Genomic DNA, 13,156 nt, shown 5'->3' with positions numbered 1-13,156 from the left:
AATCAATATGTATTAGTATAGCGCTAAATCACAACAAACGTTATCTCAAGACGCTTTTACAAACAGAGCAGGTCTAGACAGTACTCTACAGTATGTTCTATAATTAACAGAGACGCAACATCAAGACATGATAAGATCCAGTCCCATCTTACAGACTGGACTCAGTCTGATCTCATCTTAATCCACCATGAGCAGAACACTTTGCAGCATTTAGCAAGTTACAGTGGCAAGGACAAACTTCCTTTAACAGGCAGAAACCTCCAGCAGGACCAGACTCATGTTAGACACACATCTGCTGAGACTGTGTTGGGGTTGGAAAGAAGGATAGAGGAGAAAAAGAGAAAGAGAGGCCAGAGATGAGACAAGTAGTAGTAGTAGTAGTAGTAGTAGTAGTAGCTGTTGCAGCTGGAGTCCAGCATGTCGTTATCAGCTGGAGTCTGGAATGCTCAGAGGAATTGAAGGGGATAAGGAAAGAGGTTAATTTAAGTAGAGAAAGGTAAGGGAGAGTGGGTTGAAGAATCACAGATAAACGGTTGGAGTAGGCTGGCTACGTTTAAGTCGGCTTATCAGGTGATTGAGGGTGTGGTTTAGGCGAGGTCCTGCTCCCATATTTGAGTTAACATCATAACTTCATCAGAGGAGAGAGGACAGAGGAGAGAGGAGGGAAATCAGAGGAGAGAGGACAGAGGAGAGAGGAGGGAAATCAGAGGAGAGAGGACAGAGGAGAGAGGAGGGAAATCAGAGGAGAGAGGACAGAGGAGAGAGGAGGGAAATCAGAGGAGAGAGGACAGAGGAGAGAGGAGGGAAATCAGAGGAGAGAGGACAGAGGAGAGAGGAGGGAAATCAGAGGAGAGAGGACAGAGGACAGAGGAGAGAGGAGAGAGGAGGGAAATCAGAGGAGAGAGGACAGAGGACAGAGGACAGAGGAGAGAGGACAGAGGAGGGAAAACAGAGAGAGGACAAAGGAGAGAGGAGGGAAATCAGAGGATAGAGGACAGAGGAGGGAAATCAGAGAGAGGACAAAGGAGAGAGGAGGGAAATCAGAGAGAGGACAAAGGAGAGAGGAGGGAAATCAGAGGAGAGAGGACAGAGGAGGGAAATCAGAGAGAGGACAAAGGAGAGAGGAGGGAAATCAGACAGAGGACAGAGGAGAGAGGACAGAGGAGGGAAAACAGAGAGAGGACAAAGGAGAGAGGAGGGAAATCAGAGAGAGGACAAAGGAGAGAGGAGGGAAATCAGAGGAGAGAGGACAGAGGAGGGAAATCAGAGAGAGGACAAAGGAGAGAGGAGGGAAATCAGAGAGAGGACAAAGGAGAGAGGAGGGAAATCAGAGGAGAGAGGAGAGAGGACAGAGGACAGAGGAGAGAGGAGAGAGGAGGGAAATCAGAGGAGAGAGGACAGAGGACAGAGGAGGGAAATCAGAGAGAGGACAAAGGAGAGAGGAGGGCAATCAGAGGATAGAGGAGGGAAATCTTGAAACTGGATTTCTTAAAACAGACATTTTTAAGGAGTTTTCTTAAACTGTGTCTCTAAAAGATTTAAATATTTGCTGCTGCTTCTCTTGAAAAACAGATTTTTTTATCCTGGTCAATAAAAGTTAAATTGAAAATAATGATAATAATGTTAAAATGTGGATGTTCTCAGGTCCTCCTCATGATGAAATTGTTGCTGATTGTTTGTATTGACCTGACAACCACAGACAAACCGTCCCATCATTCAAAATTGTAATAACTTTCCCCGTCTGGACGATGTTAAGATGCTCAGTTCCTCCATCTGGTCTTCCACCTCATAAGTCCAGAGAGACTGCGTACTTCAACATTCATCACCTGAAGTTCAGGAAACTGACTCATGTCTCTGAGAAAATGATGCAGAGTTTTTAACAGTGTCTGAAAACGCACAAAGTCATCCTTATTTACTCCCCCTACAAACAGCCTGTTGTGCTGTCGCTCTGCAGCTGACCCCGTCTCTGCTGCTGATGTGTTTATTTTACTTTAACAGAAAGTCAGAAAGTTAGCATCCAGAGTCAACGTTTATATGAAACAGCATGTTCTGTTTTGGATGCGACGGCTTTAAATGTGAATTCTTGGATTTGACGTTGCAGAGCTGATGTGGTCATGGCAGCTTCATGCCCTCTGTGTCACCATGAGCTCAGACTCGTTTGATTTTTCTCCTGACACAGTGAATGAAATGCCAAGCTTGACATGTATTTCATTCTTGTTTGATTTCACACAGTAAATCTGAACACGGTCTGGACTCATGACACCATCGGGCGCTAAAGGTCGAGTGAGTCACCGCAGCATATCTGTCTGAGTGGGCTGTTTGAGAGGGCTCATGCAGAGAGAAGCCCACGTGCTGCTGCTGCTGCTTTTTTCTTCTTATTCTTCTTCTTTCACCCGTGATGATGTCATATCCAGAGACTTCCTGAACACAAGGTTCATTCACAGAGCCGTCCTCCCGACACGGGGACCAAGCACCAAACAAGCTGGCTCCATGGTAACTACAGCCTCCGGGTATGTGAGGCCCCTTCTTGTTGTTGTTTGGTGTTTGAGGAGAGGAAGGAGTTAGAGACTGTGTGTGTGTGTGTATGTGTGTGTGTGTGTGTTGAACGTGGACATGTATGTCTATGGAAATAACACGAACATCGCTCTACAGGTGAAATTCTAATTATTCTGACGTTACATAAATTGTTAAAAAAACAAGCCGTCTGTCCTCTCCTGGGTCAGGTCAGGACTGGAGCACCTGATGAGTCACTGTCTACTGTTGGTCCACTGATTCAATTACATTTTCCTCTTTTAACAGACAGCACAGAAAGTGAAGAGACAACTCTGGTGGACATTTCTAACAAGGTATAGAAGTCTGCTCAGCAGTGGATGAAAAAGCACTCAGGTTTTGTTCGGGGGAAGGAAAGAAACTTGTGTTGCAAATGGTACTTGTGTAAAAAAAACAGAAGTAGAATCAAAGCATCAAAATATGAAAGTAGAATGATAAATATACTAAACAAATATGTATAATGTGATCATGGTAAAAGGGGCGTACCCGGACTTTTGGCCTTGGTGGCCCAATGGTGGATCTGACTTATACAAGGGAGGCATGATAGTTAAAAACCAAGCTGCAACCTACGGTCTAAAAATATGAGTCCCATGCAGAAGTGCTAAAAACTGCAGTTCATCAAGGATCCACTTGAGGCTGGCTGGATATTGACAGGAACTGGAACACGCTTTCGTATACGTCGTTCCAGAGCATCCCAAACAAGCTCAATGAGTGACATGTCCATTGAGTATGCTAGCCATGCAAGAACTGGGATGTTTTCGGCTTCCAGAAATTGTGTACAGATCCTTGCAACATGTGTCCGTGCATTATCATGCTGCAACCAAGCGTCTAAAAATATGAATCCAGTGCGAAAGTGTTAAAAACTGCAGTTCCTTGAGTGTCCACTTCAGGCTGGCTCCAGAAGTACTGGAAACCACATACACACCAATCCCAAAAAGACGATCTTTACAGCAGAAATAAACATGTTTACAGCCTGGTACAAAAAACGAGTGAAGTCTGAATAGCTCATTTCTCGATTGGCACACACTGTACAGCGAATGATGTCAGAGTCCATCAAGGATGTTTTTTGACTTCACATCTCACAATAGATGGAGTCAATGTATCACGTCAAAATCATTATCTTAACTGCTTATCTCGTTTGGGGTTGGGGTTCGCCGGGGGCTGGAGCCTAACCCAGGTCTCCATGTTTTTCACAGGGCAAACATGGAGAGACAGACAACCATTCATGCACTCACACCTAAGGGTAATTTAGAGTGACCAATTAACCTTGTGAGCATGTTTTTGGACTGTGAGAACAGGAAAACTCCAAACAGAAAGGCACCTGCCCGACCGGGGCTGGAACCAGGAACCTTCTTGCTGTGAGGCAACAGCGCTACCTACTGCACCATATTTGGCGGTATGGCTCCATTCTGGGAGCGCCCTGCCCTTCCATGTGCCTGTGTGGAATATCTAAGCCTGAGATGTCCCTTCTCTTCTATGTGCATTAATGAAAAGCTAAGGCAGCAAGAGCACACCGTCCTGCTTTTTCATGTGCATTCATGTAAAGCCAAGTCAGGGAGAGCACACCATCCTTCACTTGTATGTGCATTCATGAAAAACTAAGGCAGGGAGAGCACACCATCCTTCTCTTGTATGTGCATCCATGTAAAGCCAAGTCAGGGAGAGAACACCATCCTTCTGGTTTATGTGCATTCATGAAAAGCTAAGGCAGAGAGAGCACACCCTCCTTCTCTTTTATGTGCATTCATGTAAAGCCAAGTCAGGGAGAGCACACCCTCCTTCTTGTTTATGTGCATTCATGAAAAGCTAAGGTAGGGAGAGCTCACCATCCTTCTCTTGTATGTGCATTCATGAAAAGCTAAGGCAGGGAGAGCACACCATCCTTCTCTTGTATGTGCGTTCATGTAAAGCTTAGGCAGGGAGAGCACACCCTCCATCTCTTTTATGTGCATAGAAAGCCAAGTCAGGGAGAGCACACCTTCCATCTCTTTTATGTGCATATAAAGCCAAGTCAGGGAGAGCACACCCTCCTTCTCGTTTATTTACATTCATGAAAAGCTAAGTCAGGGAGAGCACACCATCATTCTCTTTTATGTGCATTCATGAAAGCTAAGTCAGGGAGAGCAGCAGCAAAGCAGTCATCAGTGAGAATACATATGGTACTGGTAAAGTCAGACACAGCAGGAAAGGAGGAGCTGGAGTGAAGGAGGGTTGCAAAGCTGTGCATGGAGAGTAGGAAGAGAAGGCAGGCTGAAACAGAACGCACATTTTGCTGCTTGTTGATTGGATGCATAGATATAATCAGATGATGTACTGTGGACCAAGCTTGACTTTGTGGACTAATGCTTCTCTAAGTGTTTGACATTCTTAATCTAAATTGGAAATGTGCCGAACAACCAGCGTTCTCAGACGGATGCATTTGAGTAAACATTTCCTCTGAGATGTTGTGGAGCAGAGGTATTTAGAGGCATCAGTGTGCAGAGTGTAAATGTACTTATCTCCTTTATCTGAGTATAGATCTTTACATGCATGATACACTCATTCATTAACGACCAGAGGAATAAAACACTGACACAAAGATGCTCATGATGAATATGGATATTATTTATTGCTACTTTAAGGATACAAAAATATCAGAAAGAGAGACACAGAGAAAAGTAGACTTAAAATAATAAAACAATATGTGACAGCTATCAACACAGAGAATAAAATAGGACAGTATTAATAATACACTTTAACTTTGTAAAGGATTTCTGTTCAGATTAAAAAATAATGACAAAACATATCACCTATTAAGAGACACTTAAAGCTTAGAAGTAATGTCAGAGTTCCCTTCAGAGAGTTTTACATGTAATAAAACAGATAACAGATATTATAACTATATCATGGTGTGTATTAAGAACACAGAGACAGGTGACACAAACAGGACTGATGGACGACAGGTCGGACACTCGGACGGACACACTTTGTGACACATATTTACAGAAGAGGGGAAACAATTTAACATGACTACATTCAAAAAAGGCATTTTGTGCTGCACTGGCTCAATGAGAGTAACGTCTTATTTCAATGAATCGGTCCTTATCAAAGAAAACATTGAGTTTCAGTCTTAGGTTTTACTTCTGTCGTGTGTTTTCTTCATTTGCAACATTTTGACATTTTTAATGGCACTTTTTTCTGAACTCCAATCCAGTCAGTAAAATATTAAAATATACAAAAATATTTTTATATGCAACTTTTTTTTCATACACGCATCCTGTATGAGCACAGAAATCACACACACTCTTTTTCCCCTACTGTGCAAACAGTGTGTGTGATATAGAAGGCAAGTGTGGAGCTTCTGCATAGGCACATATTTAGCTTTACTGATGGACTCAACTATACAAAATAACAAAACACAACATACTGGATATGCTTTGGAGTATTCTGTTATCACAATTTAAAGCATTACAAATATAGACATATTTTTTGATTAAAAAAAGCAAGACTGCCTTTAAATTTGAGTGTACAAAAATCTTCAGCCTTTTTAAATCATTTCCAAGATTTGAACTTGAAACCATTTAAAAAGGTAAACTCACCGCTGTAGCATCACAAGCAATCTTTGGCAGTACTAGCTGAATATAATGCAATGCAAATATATATTTTTACGCATATAAAACACAACATTATTCACATGATTCAAATATTATATATATAAAAAAAGTTATATAACATGGACCCCCTGTTTTTTAAAAACAGTGCATATTAGGAGGTGTCACGATAGTTCTTTGTGTTACGGTTAAGGCGGTGTGCGCTTCACTTCTTTGAGATAGATGCACTTTAGAACGAGATGATCGGCATGTTAGCTCAGGACAATCTTTACATGTAAAACTGAAGACACACACATGAACAGAATACACACTTTAGGTAAGAAGAAAGTTACAAATGTGACAAACTTTTGGCTTAAAGCTGCATAAAGCTTTTTTTAAAACTCTGTATGGGGGGGGATTTTGGTACGACTTATAGTTCTTCATTCAAAGCTGCAGAATTTCCATTCCCTTGTACACTACCAGTCAAAAGTTTGGACACACCTTCTCATTCAATGGGTTTCATATATTTGAATTATTTCCAATATTGTAGATTAATACTGAAGACATCAAAACTATGAAATAATCTGGTTTTACCATAATCTGGATTACAACAGTAGTCAAATAGGACTATCCATTGTGTGCTAACCCTACCTCTGAACAACACAATTGATGGTCTCAGCCACATGAAGAAGGCAAGTCATTCTACAAATGAACTCTTGAGAAGGCTCATGTTCATTAGAAACCAGTCCAGGAGACCATGTTATGGTCCTGATTTGTTGTGTGATTTGCCCTAACCCTCTCTCTCTCTCTGCCTGCAGGTTGCATGGGTAGGGGCGGGGCCGGTCTCCTCAGCAGTGAGGCTCATCAGGCACACCTGTCCCTGATCTGCTCATCAGCACTGGCTTCTTAAGCCACCACCAAACACTCCTCCAGTGCCAGATTATTCCTCTAGCCGCATGCTCCATGTCCCGTTGTAGCCTTGCTCCTGAGGAGATTCAAGCCACGCTTTTCTGTTTACTTATCTTGAGTTGTTTCCAGAGGATTGATTCCTAGTTTTTGTTTGTGAGTTTTTGATAGAACCTTTTTCCCCTTTTGGGTGATTTTGTGTTACTCCTAGTTTTGTACTTTTTCTCAGTTGTTTTTACCCGCAAGGCGCTTTTTGTTGAACCTTGGTTTTCGCTTAATAAATACTTTTTCCCTGTACTCTGCATTTGGGTCCTAGTCCTTTGCTCAAGCCGTAACAGACCACTTCATGAAGCGGACTGAGAGAATACCAAGAGTGTGCAAAGCTGTCATGAAGGGAAAAAGGGGGCTACTTTACAGAATCTAAAATATAAAACATATTCTGCTTTGTTTAACACTTTTTTGTTCATTAAATAATTCCAAGGTGTGTCTGAACTTTTGACTGGTAGTGTATCTAAATGTCTCTTCATCGCCTGGATGGTGAGACTCTTTCTGGGGATAAACTGATTTGAACTTTGACTCCTCAAACTTCAACCACTAAGTTAAAAACAAAACAATAAGGCACTTTTTCCTGCTGCATCTCTGAAATTTGTCGATGTGTGTTAATTCTGACGGGTTAGCTTAACTCTCCTCCTCTCGCCTTACGAAGCTGTTTATTATGGGAAAACATCCAAAGCAAACAGCAGCCGGGAGCTGGTTGTTTCTATCTCTGTGGGTAAAACAAATAGGGAAGAGAAGGTCTGATTGCTGGTGGATGTGCGTCACCTCTCTCGAAGGTTAAAGACTGCGTGTATGTCCGTCCCTCTCTCTCTCTCCCCCTCTCTCACTATGTGTGTGTGTGTGTGTGAGTGTGTGTGTGTCCGAGGGGAGGTGGGATATGTTGTCATTTCCTCTCGGGTCCCTCCTCTATGTCTGCCCTCTGGCCTGCACGCCGGTCAGATCCTTTCTTATGATCTCATTCACTGTAAAGAAAAAAGAAACACAGAGATGTCAGACGGCGGCAGGAAGTATTTAAACCTTTCAAAATAAAATGCAAAAATCAATATGCAGAACTTTTATGCAGCCAGTCTCACAATCACACTGCAGTCTTCACTTCACTTCACTTCTGAAGACTGCTTGTTACACACTATAGACTTTGTACAGTGTACTGTAAGGCATAAATTCATGCTGGAGACTAGCATCTTTTTTTGCAGGCAGCATGTGATGTCGTTAAAGTGTGCCCCATTCCTCATTTTTAACCACCTCAGCCCTCACTGCCTAACAAACTCACTCACTGCCCGCCTGACGCCACTGAAGTCTGTGAGAGTTCAGTGCTCAGGCTTGAGAGTGGACGCTGGGATTGTGTAAAGGAGGTTGACTTCAGGTGGAAATGATGGTCGTGCCCTTAAATATGAGCCTTAACATATTCAAACAATGAATGAATAGCATTTCAGTCAGACAACTCACGTTACATCAAGCTAAAGCTCATTATCACAGCATACAGTATTGTGTTTGGCGGATAGGCTCTGAACCTCCTTACGCAGAATTTTTAGGAGTAATGAGACAGGACTAACCCCCCTCGAAGTCTACAGGTGGATGCTTGGAAGGGGGTGGGTTTGAAAGTTTGCACCCAGGACAGAGCCAGGGCAGCAGTAGCACTGGCAAAGCAGAGGCAGAGACAGGAAGACTTGCAGCTTTAAATAGACTGCCAAATGAGAGGATGTTGAGATCAGCTGATAGAGCAGATAACGTGTCAGTATGAATCGGTGCAGCTCGAGTTGTCTGCCTGGACTAGCTTGCAGGTGGCGCTCCATGTATAAAATGAGTTATCTACCTGAAAGAGTTTTTTCTCTGCAGAGAGATGAGCTTAAGAGAACTGTTCATTTTGTAACAGGGTGCAAACATCTTTAATTCTGCTGCAATTCTGCAGCACTTGTACTCTAACTCTAATATGTCTTCTTGGCTTTTGGAGACAACTTCAAGTGGACACTTGAGGAACTGCAGTTTTTGCACTTCCATAGCAGCTTCATTTTTCATCTCTTCTCTTTGGTCCTCTCCTCGAGATGAGAACATAAACATCCCGACAGATTTGACTTGATCTTACTTTGTATATAAATATGTTTTATGTACTTTTACCTGTTAATAAAGCACTTTGGCCAACACTGGTTACCTGTTTCTTTTAGAATTGATTTTAAAGTTCTTTTAATTGTTTTTTAAAGCTCCTCCATACATCACAGATCTCCTGTTATTTTATGTTCCAGCTCGATCACTGAGGCCTTCGAATGCTTCCCTTTTAAATGTTCCTCGTGAAAGAGAGAGGGCTTTCAATTTTTATGCCCCTAAGCTATGGAACTCTCTGCCTCTGGACATCAGCAGCCTGTTGCACCAGCTGTGCGTAAGTTCAAACGTAGCCTAGTTTGAACGTAATTTCTCATTTAGGATGGAGTTTACACTCTACTAACATTTTGGGCGTTGCACCAGCTGAGATAGTTCCAACGTCAGCCTAAGTTGCAACTTAATTCTTACACTTGGCTCCTAGTAGGTGTAAAGTCCTCCGTACAGTATATCGGCTGCCATGGCGTGTCGTTTTGAAAAGTGGGATGATGAGGAGATACAGAGGGTCCTCCCAGCTACATGACGTCTGCAACCATAGACTGTATATACGCGATACCTGCGAGAGATTAAATCCTTTCGAAAAATATGATGACCAAGATTTGCTCTCCTATGATTAACATATGTTGTAGTTGATAATTGTACCACTCGATGTCACTGTTATTACACACACTGTAGATTAAGGATTAAGGCTGTAATTATCACCTTACTTTAGTTTGTTTCAGCCGTTGGTCAGTTCTGAGACGATAAGACACGAAAGATAACAATGCATCAAAAGTGGTGCTTTCCTCTGATTGGCTGCTGGAGGTGTATACGTCATATATGCGACAATGTTTTGGTTAGTTTGGACGTTACTGTCTACTAGTTAAGATGAACCTTACGTCTCCGTGGTGCAACCAAACTATGTCACAACTTAAGTTACAAACTAACTAGTTTCAACGTTTGGTTTAGGGAGGACTTTACACTCTAACTTAGGACTCAACTTATGCACAGCTGGTGCAACAGGCTGCAGAAGAGTAAACTTAAGACTTACCTTTTTAATCTGGCTTTTAATTTGGAGTAATTTGTTTTTAGCCCTGGACTACATTATTATTTGAATCATTGCTTTAACATTTATTTATCTTATTTAATTCTTTATTTATCTATTTTTTTCTTGTATTCATCGCTACCTTATTTTTAACTTTTCTTTCCACTATTACTTATTTTATTAATTTTTATTTTTTTTCAAGTATTTTATTTAAAAGTGACATATCACGCTTTTTTCATCAATATATATTGGTCTAAGAGGTCCCCAAAACATGTCTTTAAAGTTTATGCTCAAAAAAAACACTTTGAAATCAGGTTTTGGTCTGACTGAAAAGCCCTCTTCTTCAGTCCTCCTCAGAACACTCTGTTTTCTCTCTGACCACGCCCCCTCAGGAAGTGGATGTGCCTCGGCTGTCCAGCACGTTGATCTAATGTTTACATGTTGGCTGAATATACACGGCTGCTCAGAGATCACGTTACTTCAACCCTCTGAATCTGATCCTGACGGAGAGGCGCCTGTAGCAGGACCTTTCTGAAGGATTTAGTGTTTCTTGTTGTTTTATTTGTCAGTATGTCGACGTGTGTCTTGGTACACAGCTACAGCTACAGCTATGCACATGTAGCTATGTGGCTATGCTAATTAGCGCTAGCACTTATCCATGATAAATAAAAATCATCCACTAGATCTTCAAATCTGCAGACGTGTGGAGTAAAACCGACCTCTGCCAGAAAGGCAGCAGGACCTTTTCTGAAGGATTGGTCACAGATTTAGTGTTTCTTGTTGTTTTATTTGTCAGTATGTAGACGTGTGTCTTGGTACACAGCTACGGACATGTAGCTATGTAGCTATGCTAACTAGCACTAGCATTTATCCATGATAAATAAAAATCATCCACTAGATCTTCAAATCTGCAGACGTGGGGAGTAAAACCGACCTTTGTGTTTATTAAGACAGCCTACAACTAGCATGCCTCCCTCCTAAGCTCCTTGTTAGCACACATTTGTGCAGGTAATGAAAAACAGAGGAGGGATTCAGTATTATTTTATACAGTCTATGGGCTGAACAAGCTCCGAGCTCTGACTCTGTTACAGACCGGATATTGTTGTTACGTAACAAAAACACTGAAGTCTGAAACGGCTCGTTTCACACACATTTACAGAAAGGTGGAGAAATCAGAACAGGGGCAGAATGGATTTGTTTCATTCTCGGGGGGTCTGTAGACAGGGACACATATTTCAGGTAGAGAACCATTAAAAAGTCCATTTTGCATGATATGTCACCTTTAACCATGCCTTTTATAGTTTTACCATTTCTGCTGTTTTCTGTCTCTGTTATTTCATGAAGGACTTTGGGCGTCATGTTTATATGTATGAAAGGTCTAATATAAATGTATACATATCAACAGAGGAGGAAGGGTGTTCAGTATGGGTGTCATGCTTTTAAATACGGACTGAAAAAGTCTATGATAAACTATGAATACAATGAAATGTTTTAAAAGTATAATCTCCCCGGGACTTCAGCCCGCGGTCGAAACGCAGATGCAACAATGGGGGCACAGGAACCTTTTAGTTCAGGGTAAAGTAGTTCTGGGAGCTAAAAGACCCCGGAACTCTTGGTTGAAATGAACCTTATCTGTGACTGTGTGACGCTGCTGGCAGTAAATCTGCTCACCTGTTAAATCACAGAAACACTGTGAGCAGGTAGCCGTGCAGCTCTCAGCGGGATTGCAACAATGCTGTAACATCTCTTCAGATATTTCACACCATCTGTGTTGAGCTCTGTTGTTTATCTGTGAGCCCAGCGCCTAGAAGCCGACTGTGTGTGTGTGTGTGTGAGTGTGTGTGTGTGTGCACTGGCACTTGGAGACATTATAGACTGGTGCCACTGCTTCCACTTTGCCTCGGGGAACTCATTAGGGTCGATGAGTAATATAAGTATTCTGAACGGGCCAAAAAAGCTTTTTGCCTGTAACTAAGTCATTAGAAGATTGTGTGTCTGTGATTGAGTTACCATGGTAATTGGCCACACTGTGAGTTCGGGTTTTTCAACATGTGTGTGTTAAAATCTGAACGTAAACATCGGTGGTTCATTTTGAAATTCATACTTGAAAAATTCACAAACATTATTTTCTGGTGTGATGCTTCTCAAAAACAACTTGTTCCAGTTTTGTTGAACAGTTTCTCTTACATTACATTTCATTTGAGAGAATAGCTCTGAAGAAGTCAATACCCATCGCTCTAAGATTTGGATAAGTCACAGCCGATTAGCTTAGCTTAGCTTTGCCAAGCTGAAAACTGCACGAAGCGCAAAACAGCTAGCTTAAGTGCCCAGTTATTGATTGAACAGTCTCTTTGGTGACAAAACAAACAACAAACCTTTACTTCACTAATGTTTCATCTTCAGAAGAGAAAGCTACTTTCTTTTCTCTGGACAAGTTAAGCCTGTCTGTTCTACTCATGTCCAGCCATTATGCTAAACAGCGCTAAGCTAATTGGCTGCTTGCTGCTCGTCTGGAATTAAACGGACAAACACAACAATGGTATTGATCTTTTCATCCACTCTGACTGTTAGCAAGAAGGTGTGAAAGTAAAACTACTCCATTAAAAGCAACAGAATAAATAAAGGGTTTATAGCGTTTTTCAACCAAAGGGACTTTACCCCAGAACTACATGCGTTTTGACCAATGGACCCAGGGTCTAAAAGTAGTTCAGGGGTAGATAATCTCCCCCCTAGTACTCTACAAAGGTCCTGGGGCTTTTGGGGGGCAGGGCCTGCAATCCTGAACGTGTCTGATTGGTAGATTAACCGCAGTGTTTTTATTCCGCCCGCCGTCCACAATATCATCACACACATCTGTGATTCTCTTGATTTCTCTTTCTTTCATTAGTTTTTATTTGTCCTATCTTTTTTGTATGTGTGTGTACTTTTCAAAAGAGGAAGCTGTGATTCTCTTGAT

At 41.9% G+C, this 13,156-nt stretch overlaps 1 protein-coding gene across 1 annotated transcript in view; it reads right to left on the bottom strand.

Annotated features, from left to right (window-relative positions):
* Positions 1 to 5,132: 5,132 nt before the first annotated feature.
* Positions 5,133 to 13,156, bottom strand: part of nfatc2a (nuclear factor of activated T cells 2a) — a 38,645-nt gene continuing 30,621 nt past the window's right edge. Inside the window, exon 10 of the mRNA XM_034694931.1 lies at positions 5,133 to 8,044. Within this exon, the coding sequence (XP_034550822.1) occupies positions 7,989 to 8,044 (56 nt within the window). The 3' untranslated portion in view covers positions 5,133 to 7,988. The remainder of the gene's footprint in view (positions 8,045 to 13,156) is intronic.

Source organism: Notolabrus celidotus, chromosome 11 (genome assembly GCF_009762535.1).
Source record: "Notolabrus celidotus isolate fNotCel1 chromosome 11, fNotCel1.pri, whole genome shotgun sequence".
Classification (NCBI taxonomy): Eukaryota; Metazoa; Chordata; class Actinopteri; order Labriformes; family Labridae; genus Notolabrus; species Notolabrus celidotus.
This window is presented reverse-complemented; position numbering and strand designations above follow the sequence as displayed.